Source organism: Volvox carteri (genome assembly GCF_000143455.1).
Source record: "Volvox carteri f. nagariensis unplaced genomic scaffold VOLCAscaffold_68, whole genome shotgun sequence".
Classification (NCBI taxonomy): Eukaryota; Viridiplantae; Chlorophyta; class Chlorophyceae; order Chlamydomonadales; family Volvocaceae; genus Volvox; species Volvox carteri.
In genome coordinates this window covers 29,431-43,254 of record NW_003307611.1, presented here as the reverse complement: position 1 = coordinate 43,254, position 13,824 = coordinate 29,431, and the positions used below count along the sequence as shown (strand labels likewise).

Here is a 13,824-nt window from a genome sequence, read left to right as displayed (position 1 = left end):
AGGATTTTTAATTCCTAATTTGGCTGAAGGGCCTTTGGCAAAATCGGTTAGGTGTTGCAGCTTTTCGTTGTGACGTGGACTATGTTGCTTTTCCCGTTTTCCCGTTTTCCTGGCTTGTACTTGTACTGGGCGGCTGGCCTAATTAAGCAGCCAATGATGGCCAAATAAAAAAAGTAGTATTAGGGGTAGTATATGCGAATACAGAACGTGCAGGAGATGAGGCCGGCTGGCATCCTCTCAGAGCGGTGACATCGTGATGATCGTGGCTGGGCGAAAAGAGCGAGCACTGGGTGGTCCCCGTACCCGTATCCCATGCGGTCCCGGAGGGGGGTTAATCTCTGTAGAAAAATGAAGACGTGCCGCAGCGCCTGCGGCTTTTTAAAATCCCTTTGGCAAGGTGCGGGATGACGTCAACAACCGACAACGGAATGGATGCCGCCTGATATTGTGTGTGTGTGTGTGTGTGTGTGCGTGTGTGTGTGTGTGCCCGCACCTGTTGTCAAGCCAGTATGCCGATCGGGGGGATCTCCCCTGAGGCCGATTGCTTGCAGCGCGGGGACAAACATATTCCCAGAATTGATTTACGAAGTGAAGTGGGGAGTGGTGTCCTCCGGGGGAGATGTCGAGGGGGGGGAAAACGATTTGCGAAACGAGTGTGCGATTGTAACCATACACGCCAGGTCGGTTTTTGCTCTGGCGGACCCGGTAACTATTTTGAATTCACGTAATGCTGGATCTGGATCTGGATCTGGTTGGTGACTTTGTGCGTCGTTAAGGAGCTCTTTTCCGTGAGCGCTTTTACATATCTTCACAAGAAATTGCTAAAAAACAACGAAATCGCGCATTTTTTCATTTTATTTGAAGGCCCGGGAAACAGGGACCCGACATGCATCCAGGCTACCTCCCCCCCACCTCCTCCGGTTGCTCTCCAAACAGTTAGTGGCTGCTCACACTGTGTGGAAGTAGAAGAGAGTAGGGTAATCATCCATTTAACCGCAATGTTGTATGACTGTGGAAACCTCCTGCGAACAGCAAGCAAGGCGTGTGAAAACCCGCAAGCAGCGAGGGGGGTATAGCTTCACCCGTGGGGCCACTAGCCAGGCAGTCCCTGCCACCTTCTACCCAACAGTCTGGGGTACCCTCACACAGCCTTCGGATTACCTCAGCGCACCGACTTACGCGGACTTTTCTCCCTCCAGGTCCTTCCTCTCAAGTCTAGCAGATTCCCCCATATGGCACCTATGCCATTCACCGTCTCATCAACGTGGGGGGTCATTCCATCCAACCTCTAAACGGTAGAGAGATTTTTGTCCCACCCTTTGTCAAGAACGGTTCTGGAATTTTCTAGGGACAATGTGCCGCAACTGTTAGCATATTCGTTGTGTCCGGAGCCGTATTACATAAAGCGATGTTGCTTGATGTACATTGATGTACATATATGTATGTATGTATTTATGGTACACACTGCTGTTGATGTACTCACAGAAGGAGTTCTGGGGGCGAGAGGGGCTGGTTGCCCCAGAAAATAACTGCACGACCATATCATATATGCAATCGATTGTGCACGACAAGGTGCATGATTCGGTATCAACCTCCACCGCCTCACCACGACTTGCTAACCGGCAAGGGCAACACGACTCATTATCCGTGTTAACGAGCCAAACCGCCAACTCCCAACTACCCAGCAGCAACACCAGAAGCTACGTCTGCCTCTGCCCAAACACCAACACATTTCTCCCCCCCCATGCCATACGATACAGCCCCTGCCACAAGTCCGCCACAGGCCCACCGTCACCACATCACCCTGCCGTAGTCAGCAAGCCCTCCGCAGCGACACTTGAACCCACCATCAGCCACACAACCACCACACAACCACTACACAACCACCACCAGCACCAGCAGCACAACAAGCGTTCAAGGGGTTGAAGTTTACAGCAGCAACAACTCCTGCGTCGGTGTCGGCGCCGAAGGTGGCGTCGCCTCCGCAGCAGCCGCCGCCAGCTGCGCCTCCAGCTGCCGTACCCGCGCCGCTAGCTGTGCACTGGCCTGGCTGTGCGTCGCCAGCGCCGCTTCGTGGGCCTTTCGCTCCGCCACCGCCACCGTCCGCAGCCTCTGCACCTCCTGGGCTAACAGCGCATTGTCCGCACGAGCCCTCTCCAGCAGCGCCTGAGGCTGCTGGGGGACTGTGGCCGGAGGGGTTGGCTGGCGTGCAGCCGCCGCCTCGGCCCGCTCTCTCCTCTCGGACTCGCGGGCCTTCACACCGGGGGGGGGGTGGTTGACAGTGAGATGTGGACCGTGAGAGCAGCCCGTTCAGCAGCAGCACGCGTATGGCGGAGAGCCAGACATGACGAATTCTTTCACAGAACTCATGCAGAGCCGCAGAGCCCTCCAATCACCCCCAACCCCCAGGTCTCTTTCAAGTCTATTTCCCCCGAACACACGCACACACACACGCATTCATACATACATACACACTTACAAGCTGCCGCTGCTGCTCCTCCAATTTCCCCTGGAGCTCTCCCGCGCGGGCCTTGGCCTCCTCCAGCTCAAGAGACAGCTGCCGTACCCGGTCATGGAGTAATGCCAACCCCCGCTGCTCCTCCTCCTCCTCCCGCTTCCCCTGGGCCCCAGCTTCGCCGCCGCCGCCGCAGCCATGCGAAGCCTGCTCCTCCAGCCGCTTCAGCAATTCATCCATTTGACGCCGCTGCTCGTCCAACAGTTCTTTCTGGTCGTCCAACCGTTGTTGCTGTTCAGCCATCCGTCGTTGCTGCTCGTCCAACCGTTGTTGCTGCTCGTCCAACCGTTGTTGCTGCTCGTCCAGCTGTTGTCGCAGCTCTTCCGCCCGCTGATCCGCCGCCGCGAGGGCGACCGCGGAGGTGCTGCCCCCCACGTCCCACTCCTGCAGCCGTCGCAACAGCTCGGTGTTGTCGGTCCGCGCCTCCAGCAGTTGGGAGTGCAGTTGAGCAACCTGGGGACCCGGGGGGGGGGGAGGGCAAGGAAAGGGGGTTCACATGTATGTATGCATGTATGTATGTATGTATGTATGTATGTATGTATGTATGTATGTATGTATGTATGTATGTATGTATGTATGTATGTATGTGTGTGTAAAAGTTGGCAAATGATACGACTGCCGACGTGGCAAGAGGGTTTATGAGGCGACCGCTGCAACCGACAAGGAGCTGAAACGGCTCCAAACCGTTACTTTGCGGTTAACCGTTGTACCCGACGGTTGTGTGTGTATGTACGTATGTACGTATATGTGTGTTTTATGGGTCGGTTGTGGGTCATGAATGCGCGATGAACTGACTTTGCAAAGTTCAAGTGCCCAGCAGCTGTCAGTGAATACCGTACAGATAGCGTCTACAGACGAACCGTTCATCATCGCATCCATAGGCCCCCCCGGGGGAGGTGTGTAGTTGTGAGGCAGCAGCACTTGCTCCTGATGCAGGCGTTGGCAGAGGGGGGCTGTTGTCCCCGGGTGCAGCCCCTCTGGACATTCGTAATCTTACGTGGGCCCACACCGCTATGCCGCTGCTGAGACCCACCCATCCATTCAATGTGCGTTAATCGTATTGTTGCGGAAAGAGTTCCTTTAAACTCCTCCTACTGATAATGCTGCTGATGATGATGTTGATGATGATGATGATGATGGTGATGGCGCCTCCATCAACAGCAACAGCAACAACAGTAGCAACAGCAACCGCAACCAGCAACCACAATGCCCCCCTGCCTGCTGCGCATGTGCCGTACTGCGGCTGGCCAGTGTCTCATCCAATTGGGCCACTCGTCGCTCCAGGGAGAGCCGCGCCGCCTCAGACTCCGCCAGCATCGCACGGGCCTGCGTGTGCACGTGTGCGTGTATAAGCGGCGTCTGAGGCGTGTTTAGACATCCGAGCTGTGAGTGGGACGCGAAGCTAAAAAGCTGAAGAGCGGCGTCTACATACACGCCTTCACGCTGTCGGGGGCTTCCAGCCCGCGCAAAACCCCCCCACCCCACCCACCTGCTGTACCGCAGGCCCTTGTACCTCCCTGTCCGCCCTCTCCAGCTCGAGCTCCCCGAGCCGCTCCGCCATGGCTCGATTGGCGTCCCGCAGCATGGCCACTTCGCTGGCTGCGGAAGCGGCTTCGGAGCCTTCGGACCGGTAGCAGCAGCAGCAGTAGCAACACAGAGAGCGAGGGGGAGAGGGACAGAAGGTAAGAAGAACCACTGACGATTGAAGCATGTACCAGAGATAGACGGATACTCCAGGGGGGGAGCAGGAGGAGAGAGAGAACGGGTTGATGGGAGGGGGGGACGGGAGGGCGCAGTCCCGGCCAACGACCGCAAGGAGGGGGCCGGCGCAGCAAAGAGCCGTGAGAGAGATATCGTGTGTATGTGTGTAGGACCTTTAGAAAGGCTAAGACGCCCTCTGAACACAGCCCCAGCACTGCCCCCCGGGCCACCACCAGTACTGCAGCACGATTCCATGGAGGGCAAGGCACGCGCCGCGTATACACACAACTAACCTCCCGATATGCTGTTCGTCTGCCCCAACCCATTGCATGGGGAATTGACTGATCGCCGAGTACGACATGCACGACATGGGCCCACGGAGGCTCCATCCCACGCGAAGTACTCACAGGCTACATCCAGCTTTTGTACGAGCAAGTCGACAAGACGCCGTACGTCCCCGCGGCTCTGCAGGTTGATGCCAAGGCGAACCGCGGCGGCAGCACCAGCGGCGCCAGCTCCGCCCGGGCCGTACAGAGCCATCGCTGTTGCCGCCGCCGGCGGTCCCCCGTGTTGCTGCGGTGGCCGCGAAGTGTGGCAATACATTCGCACATCCGTACAGTCGTACATGTAACATGCACTGCAACCGGACGGAGCCTAATCCCGGTATGTCTGCAGTTTGGATAGACAGACAGACAGACACACAGACAGACAGACAGACACACAGACAGACAGACACACAGACAGACGGACACTGGGCGTCGCTCATGACCACTCACCTCATGCATCTTGTGCTCACGCAGGCTAGATGCAATGACCCGTGGGTCAGGAGGCATCGAGTAATGCGAACCAGGTCCGCCGCCGCCGCCGGCCCCGCCACTAGCTCCTGCCAGACCCGCTGACGCCGCCGCAGCCGCCATCGCCGCCGGCGTCACGCTCGACAGCGCTCCCGCCGTACTGGCGGCGCCGCTGGTACCCGACGCGTCACTGGCGCTGTCGTCGCCAAGGACGCTGGCACCGCCACCGCCGCCGGGGTACGTCGCCAGGTGGTGCTGGTGGTGGTTGCGGCCGCTGATGCCGTACCCCGACTCAGATGGGGGAGCTGTACTGCTGCTACCCCGCGGTAGGTCCGGGCCTCTAATATCGCCACCCAATAGCGCCAATCTAACCCCAATGTGATGATGATGATGATGACGATGATGATGATGATGATGATGATGATGATGATGATGATGATGATGATGACGATGATGATGATGATGATGATGATGATGATGACGATGATGATAATGAGGAGGAGGAGGGGGAGAACACGGAGGAGAACAGGTTTTGAGCGGGGTGCGTGCGTGCGTGCGCGGGTGGGGGGAAAGGGATTTGACCAACCGTGATCAACCACGCGACGATAAAACTGCCCAGGTAAGCTCTGTCGGGGCACCCACCCGAACAGCACACCGCACACAGCCGGTGTCACAGCTACCTGGTACAGCTTCAGCACTTTTAACTCAACCGACCATTTCCCCCCGGGCCCCCCTTCCAGCAAACTCACCCGGAATGCTGCTGCTGGTGTTGCTGCTCCAGCCTCTGCCGCTGTTGTTCCTGTTGCTGCTTCTGCGCGCGAAGAATGGCCTTATCAAGCTCTAAAAAGGACTTGAGCTGCGGCCCGCGGGCCACATCCTGCGTGCCCACCAACCGCCACAGCCAGCGCTCCAGCTCCACACGCCGCCTTTCCAGCGAGTCTCGCTTGTCGGCCCCCAGACCGAGAACCAGCGGATGCTTTGGTGGAGGCGCCATGCCCCGCCCCGACATGACGGCCGGGAAGGCGGCCTTCAACTGCAGTACAGTACGACATGCGGGCGGAGCTTGGGAACCCTAAGCAGGGGTAGAGATAAGACAAGTTTAATTGCAAGGTGGAAACGAGCAAGCTGACCCCAATTATGCGGCCAGTCTGCCCGGAGGAGAGAGATTTTTAAGCTTGGCCAGGGGCTCAGGTGATTGGGTTTGGTGGGGGAGGGTCGGTAGGAAAGTAGAAGTAATGGGAGAGAAAGATGCCTCAGGAGGGTGAAGGGAAGAAGGAAAAATGGAAAAAGCGGAGCCGCCTGCTGTGAATAAAAGCGCACGTGCTTTGGAGGCCAGGTGTTTCGTTGTGTTTCGCTCGGCGCACTGCCACTTGATTTCGGGTTGCCTCAGAAAAAGGGATATAGGGGTAACGGTTTTTGCCTTTGCGGCCCATGCCAACCTGGTCATGTAGGTGACGGAACTGGCTGTAACGGCGCAACACAAAGAAGGGTGCCGAGTCCGTTCCAGGCGCCTCTTTGTTGCCGCCGTTACTTGAGCCATCAGGACTTTGTTGCTGAAAAAAGACGTTAATTCTGTATAGCTGCGGTGGAGGAAACGAAGTGAGCACCCGGAGAAATGGAACTAGATGGAACCTCTCCTAAACGCAAACCCACCACGACATGTTCTCCGTTTTCATCTTTTCCGGTTATATACGTAGGAATATTGCAGGCGTAACGCCAGGCCATGCCCAGCCTGTAAGTTTACTCCCGGAGCAAGCTGACAAACGATCTAACACACGGCAATATTGTTACTTATGTTCTCTGGCCTATAGGATAGTTGAACATGCCTTGGCAACAACAAAGCACTTAAGGAGGAGGACGAACAGAAAGCAAGGAAGGATATGCTGCCCCGATGAAACCAGGCTTAGCCACTTGCAAAATGCCAGCTTCAGAGCCTTCCTACGCATATAATGCTACTGCAATGTGTGCATCGGAGAAGCTTGCACTGGGAGGTCGTTACATGCCGTTGGCCTGAGGGCAACCGCCTTTGCGTAAAGTAGGTTAAGTAGCGTAAGGAGCCGCAATGACACAGCCTCAGCAGTGACTCCGAGAAAACTTCTATCTTTCATAATTTATGTTACTATTGCCTTGAGGACCTGGCAAAACAGCTCTTCGCTCTGACCTCGGTTGTAACACCACATAACCCGCGCGGGCAAGTTTTACAGATCGTCCTGGCGCAAAGCGGCTCCGACCAACATGACCGAAACCAAGGAATCCTCAAGGCAGGCCCGTCTACGGGTTCTGTGTCTCCACTCTTTTCGCACCAGTGGAGCCATCTTCCAGCAGCAAGTAAGCCATGGCCGCAACGCTCCTCTCCTTGCCAACCCCTATCCTTCCTTATTGCTATCATTGCCATTTCAAAACCTATCAACTGAACTATGTAATGTATAGCTCCGGACCCAACAGAGCTTGCCGGCCATCCTTGCCCCGGTCCACACTGCACTCGTACTGCTGCCCATCGCCACAGTTAACAGAACCGCGCTCCCCTGTCTTCACTCTCTACACCCCGCGCAAACACTTTTAAATTTGCGTTGCCCAATAGCTGCAAAGAGCTGGACTCTTGGAGGCTTTGTCGGACCTGGTCGAGTTTGTAAGTTTCGTTGCCGGCTTGGCCGTGTGTAACTTGCGTACAGCGCCTTGTAAAGAGCATACCTACAGCTCTGATCAAGCCCGTAGGCCACAACGGTGATCACACTTCTAGGAATGCCTCGGATTCTGTTTGTTGACTGACTAATTGCAGACAATGCGACCAGCCACCAGGATTTCGCCGTGCTCTGGGATGTTATGAAACGTTATGTTGTTTTACGGCGATATTGTCATTATAAGAACCATTTCCTTAGCTCATGACACCGCACCTTATCCGTCATAGCCCCGTTTCGGGTGAAACTTGTCGCAGACGTTTATAGATGGGCCGCACCCTGCAAGTGGACCTATTCCCCGTGACGTACGGCCGTACTTTGGAGGACCGTACTATGAGTGGTTCACTGTGGAGTCTGTGGTGAGTTTCCCCATCTGTGTGTCTGACTGTCTACCTGCCTGTCTGTCTGTCTGTGTTCGTCTGTCCACCTGTCTGCCTCTGTGTGTGCGTGTGTATGGACAATGGAGGACACTGCAACAACGGGAAGTCGTGAGTAATAAAGGCCTGTAATGTCTGTACTGCCTGCACCGCCCTGTATTCTCGTCCACTAACACACCTCACACTTCCACCTCCACCTCCACCTCCCACCTCCTTGCGAACGCACGCAGGGCGATCGATTGGAGTTCGACGAAGTGAAGATGCAGGTGGGGGTCTGATGACCTGGTAAGGGGTGTGTGTAAGGGGGGTGAGACGTGGAGACATGGTTGCGACCCGTGGGGCCGTCTGGAAGCGCCGCTGGAGGAGATGTGGGCGGGGAGAGCGGCCTGCTAGGGTGTTACAAATTACGCACACACACACAGATACACACACAGACACACACAGACACACATACACAGACATACATACAGACACACACACAGAGACACATGCTTGCACGTGCATGTTCATGGCAGACCACTATGGCGGGTAGCTGCCCTCATCTCCCACCCTCTGTGATGCCACGACTTCAGAAAAGTACTGATCGGCGGATGCAGATACCGTGATAAGCCCCCCAGGATACTACACCCGCCCTCCCTCCGTGCCCAAACCCGAACCTCCACCCCCAGAGGTTGGGGGAAGCATCTTTTTAGTTTCGGTAACCTCTTAGCTTCTTTGGTACCTGGGGACGTACGTGCTCATTGCATTCCCTGGTCGCGCTAACCTGGTTGCACAATCCCTGCCGCCGTGCCACCGTATGACGTCACCATCGCACGGCAAGGCCTCGGAGCGCTTCCTGACGGCGCAGTTGGCCCTGCGAGGGCCCTTTGATGGTGTGATGGGCTTCTCCCAGGTGGGTGCTGCGCTGTGCTGCGTTGTGTTTCTATTTGACGACGTACTGATCACTCTGTAGTGCCAACCCCACCTCACCCGGAGCTCTCACCTAACCATTCCCCTTCCTGAAAAAAGAGAGCGCTGGCCCCAACCCACCAGAGCACAGCAGGGGGGAATTGTGCCCCTATGCTGGTCTTACTGCTGCGGCTGCACAACCGGCATAAGCCAGGTGCCTCGGGAGGCTCCTACGAGCATTTGGAAACAGTTGCGCCAAATCTGCCATCATCCCACCACCACCACCACCACCAAGCACTCCTCCTCCCTGGCAAGAGACTGACCCCCATCACGCTTCCAGACGCACACACAATGTCAGGGCAACATAGAGACATACACACGCACACACAGGTAACAAAGCCTGCACAGGGAAGCCCACTCCGCTGCCCCGCGTGCACCCCCTCCCCCCACCCCGCGGAACCCCGGGTTCGACGGCCCGCAGGGCGCCGCCATGTCGGCAGCCCTGGTAGCGCTCCAGAGGTCAGGAGTTCGACCCGAGCTCTCCGCAGTGGCGCCGCTGCGCTTCTGCATTCTCTTTGCTGGGATTAAGGTACGTGGGGCGACGGCGACGGCAGCGGCGGCGGGGGAGAAGAACGAGGAGGAGAGGGAGAGGGGAGGAGGAGGAAATATCGGTCGTGTGGAGAAAACGGAGCGAGTAGGAAATAGACCTTGCCCGCTTCTTCCCTTCGGGTGTGCTTCCAAACGTGTGAACCGGCCCCCCTCCTCCTTCTCTTTTCCCCCCTCCCACAGAGCCGTCACCCGGACCATGTGGCGGCATTCGAAGAACTATCGGGCAAGGTGCCCTGCCCCTCACTGCACGTGTACGGCGACAAGGACGCGCTGAAAAACGTGAGGATGTTGTCGTCTGTGGGCGGGTGTTGGAGGGTTGCGTTGTGTGTTATGAGGGGTCGAGTGCTGCTGCTGGCTTTTGCTTGGGCTTGGGCTTGCGGGTCGTAGTACCTTGTGGTGGTGGTGGGCTGTGCTGCTCAACGAGCGACTTGAATTAATGTGGTTGGGGGGGACGCACACACGGGGATTTCGTGTTCGTGTCCTCACACATATGTACGACACATGAGCAGCTCGCAGACCAGCACGGGGCAGAGTCCCCCATAACAGGTTCACAGTGTTATGACCTTGAGAACAATCAGTCCTCTCCCCGCCTCCTCTCCTACTCGCCCGCTGTAGCCACATTGTGTTGAGCTGGCGGACGCTTTTCAGAACGCAACTGTGCTGCTGCATCAAAGAGGTACGGATGTACGGCATTTGGTTCCCTTTCGTTCTCTGTCTTCGCCACTGGCCATTAATAGCGGGTTGGTTGCGTGTGGTGTTGTGCATGGATGACATGCGTTGTGTGCGTACATGGGAACTGCGAACTGTTGCCTCCCAGCCGCCGCGTTTGAGCGATTAGACCAGGACAGTAAGCCCAGCTAGGCCAGGACGGCTAGACAAGGATAGTAAGCAGCCAGCCGAGGCGGCAAGAAGCGCGGGGACATGTTAGGGTTGGACAGAACAAGGAGGACGTGTGTTTCTCTGCAGTGGAGGTGTTTATCACCAGCCCTTACCCCCCAAGTGGCTGAACACCTTCAACCTGGAGGGTTTACGTTTCCCAAACCCTTCCTCAACCTCCCCCCGCACCACCCCCCGCGCTACCCAGGCCACGTCATACCAGCGCTCCAGGGGGCCCAACTGGCCGTGGCGAGGGCCTTCATTCAGGCGGCAGCAGCGGCGACGGCTCCGGAACCGGCCTCTAGGAGCGTCTCCACGCCGCCATCGCCCCATCTGCTCTCAGTACAGCCGCAGGGGAATGAGCAACAGCAGCAACAGCAGCAGCAACAGCAGCAGCAACAGCAGCAGCAACAGCAGCAGCAACAGCAGCAGCAACAGCGACTGCTGCGCCAACCGACAGCTGCTGCGATGACGGCAGTAGCTACGTCAAAAGCAGGGGCTGGAAGGGACATCCCTGCTCAGCACTTCGCTACAGCTAGGGAGGTGTCTGACTACTCTGTGTTGGTTCGTGGTGGGGTACTGGTGGAGGGGGACTTAAGTTGTGGAGGGGGCCGGGGATCATGGCGACCGACTGCGGTGGTCAGGACGAAGTCGACAGCAGATTTGAGTCCGAGTCAGGGCCGTGTGGGGACCGCTATCAGCAGACTGTGACCATCCAGGCGGTACACTGGGGAGCGGAGGGAGGTGCGGGCAGCGGGTCTTGCGAGGCGAAAGTGATGATGATCGTGATGGTGATGGTGATGGTGATGATGGCAGTGATAGTGATAGTGATAGTGATAGTGATAGTGATAGTGATAGTGATAGTGATAGTGATAGTGGGGAGGACGACGGGTAGTGATGTGTGAGGCGTGCTGGGGCAAGGCGTCCTTCAAAGATGATGGGTATTCCTTGACTGGGACAAGCTGACCTAGAAACTGTGTATGTATGTATGTATGACTTAGATTACACTGTGGGCCGCGAGAGCCGGGGGCCGAAGCCGAAACACAGCGCAAGGGTCGGGAGCACACAGCACAAGTCGGTTAGTCTTGTGTGCTCCCGACCCCGACTCACACTGCCAACACTCTACGCAGCCACTCCGCAGCCACTCCATCCGGGGATGGCGCTGCAGTGAAAACACCACGAAGGGCTCTCAGGTCCCGCTAGAGCGAGTCCACAAGTCTCAGCTAGGGCAAAGTCAAAGGCTCTCTGAAACAACCCCCAAAAAACACCACCAACGACAACGGGATTCCAAGGGAAAAAAAACAGAAAATAAAAATACGGTTAGGGCAGTCCCGGCAGGGGAGGGCTCCTGATACATCTAACAAGCCAAAAAAGAAAAACCTCCAAGAAAGAATGGCTAAGAGAGCTCGACACCACAAGACGTCTTGCAGCCACCTTACAACAACTGACCCCCTCTACCTGTCCCTTCCTGGGCTGGTCCAGGGGAGAAGTAGCCATATAAAGAAAAGGGATCCCGCACAAGCCTGAACACCACTGCCGGGGCCCGGGATAGACCGGCGAAACCACAAAAGCGATAGCGTTGCCACGACACACAGCTCCTAGACCCTCCAGAAAACCGCAGGGGGAGGATTGTAGCCCGCGCGGCGCCTCCCCCTTACCGTCACTAACCTGAACGGTTGTATGTAGGTATGTATGATGTGTGGGACAGGGGGGTATATCTTCACCCGTGGCCGCTACCTGGCGAAACCCTGCCTTCCCCGGTATTTCGGGGCACCCTCATCCAGTCACCCTATTCAATTTCTGCGTGGATCGCTCAAGTTCCGCACCCACCACCAGCATCCAACGGAATCTGCCGGATCGACAGCGGCCCAACTCCATTCCTAGTCAGCCCGCAAGTTCACTTTATCCCAGGTCACCACCGTCCATCAACTAGGGGCACTTTACCTTCCACTATCGGAAGGATTTTCGACCTTGACAGGTCTTGATCCCGGGATCTCCTGGGGGCATTGGTGCGCAGTAGTGCCTGACCTGACGTGTGTATGTATGTATATAAGGCCGTACTGCTATGTGGCATGCTGTCGTGTGTCTGTCTGTCTGTCTGTCTGTCTGTCTGTCTGTCTGTCTGCACGGCGGCGCTCATGCTTCATAAACGGGACAGATCACTAAGAGGTAAAGAGACGGCAAACTTGTTGTACCTTTGCGCTTTGTCCAGCGCCTCCAAGAGCTTGCTGATATTCGTGCTACTATCCAAGTATACACACATACATATACGTACTTGCACATATATACATACATACACACTTAGTGTGGTCTGCGCACGAGGTGACAAGCACGAAACTGTGATTAACATGATCAGGCTCCGGAACCAGCATCTCCCCACAGTAGCAAACTGCACGACGCCCACACGACGTTTGTCGTACTCATGACGCATGGCCACAGCGCGTCTGACCAGAGAGAATGATTCGACCCTCACTAGATTTCAATTCCATATTCCATATCCCTCATCCAAAGCTGGTAATAAAAACACACAAGCAAATCCTAACCGACGTAAGCGCCGGTCGCAGGATACCTGCCGTACATAGCTGCTACTGCCGTACACGGCTGGGAAAGCTACTGCCCGGAGCTGCTGGCCACGGCGGCGGCACAGCTGTAGCGGTCGCACCCCAGGGAAGTGCCGGTCCCGATGCAGCTGTAGCACCCGCCGCCGCCGCCGCCGCCGTGGCCTCGCCCCTGGCGCCTTGGCCCAGCAGCTGGCTCCAGGGAGCCCTCCTACTAGCAGCAAGCGACGCACGGAGCCATGGCCAAGATGAGAAAGCCCATGCCCGCAACCGCGCGACTACTGCCACCACCGTCATACCCACACCTCTTGCCATACCAGCCAGCGCCGCCGCCGCTATCACGGCACTAGCTGCTGCAGTCGTCGGCCCGGCTGCTGCAGCACCCGGCCCCGAAACCACGACAGCCGCCCCGCGCTCCATACTCTCCGCCAGGCTTGCTGACTCATCGCCACCGTCGATGACGCCATCACTCCCGTACGGCAGGAGCCGTATGTAAGGTGTTACCAGGCGGCCCTCCAGTGCGAGACCGTACAACACACCTGCAACCACACGGTCGTACACGAGTCGTACACGGTCCTGATACTACATCATACTAGTCCGCCACCGTGCTAAAAAAACCCTTTTTAAAAAAAGACCCAGAAATCCCCGGCCTCTCTAAGAAGAGGCCATATGCCACGTCTGATCCCTCCGGCTGATCCCGGGTGGGCGCATCTCCCCCCATGGTCATCCTCGCACCTACAGCCACCCAGAACAGGAGACATGCAGTCCAGTAGGGGGTCATCCCGCGTAGTGAGCCGCTGGCCAGCAACAGCAGCGCGGCAAGGATGC

The 13,824-nt window shown here is 56.9% G+C and overlaps 2 protein-coding genes across 2 annotated transcripts; one reads left to right on the top strand and one right to left on the bottom strand.

Moving 5' to 3' along the window:
• Positions 1-1,929: 1,929 nt before the first annotated feature.
• VOLCADRAFT_98084 (uncharacterized protein) lies at positions 1,930-6,019 on the bottom strand (the record flags this gene model as incomplete). The annotated part of the gene is made up of 6 exons (XM_002956982.1): positions 1,930-2,253; positions 2,480-2,968; positions 4,005-4,135; positions 4,624-4,789; positions 4,993-5,224; positions 5,760-6,019. The coding sequence occupies 6 exons, from the start codon at positions 6,017-6,019 to the stop codon at positions 1,930-1,932; spliced, it is 1,602 nt and encodes a 533-aa protein (XP_002957028.1).
• Positions 6,020-7,245: 1,226 nt separating this feature from the next.
• Positions 7,246-12,117, top strand: VOLCADRAFT_121595 (uncharacterized protein; the record flags this gene model as incomplete). The annotated part of the gene is made up of 9 exons (XM_002957020.1): positions 7,246-7,338; positions 7,946-8,047; positions 8,296-8,331; positions 8,886-8,957; positions 9,435-9,542; positions 9,743-9,841; positions 10,178-10,238; positions 10,647-11,009; positions 11,569-12,117. The coding sequence occupies 9 exons, from the start codon at positions 7,246-7,248 to the stop codon at positions 11,607-11,609; spliced, it is 975 nt and encodes a 324-aa protein (XP_002957066.1). The 3' UTR covers positions 11,610-12,117.
• Positions 12,118-13,824: the final 1,707 nt, after the last annotated feature.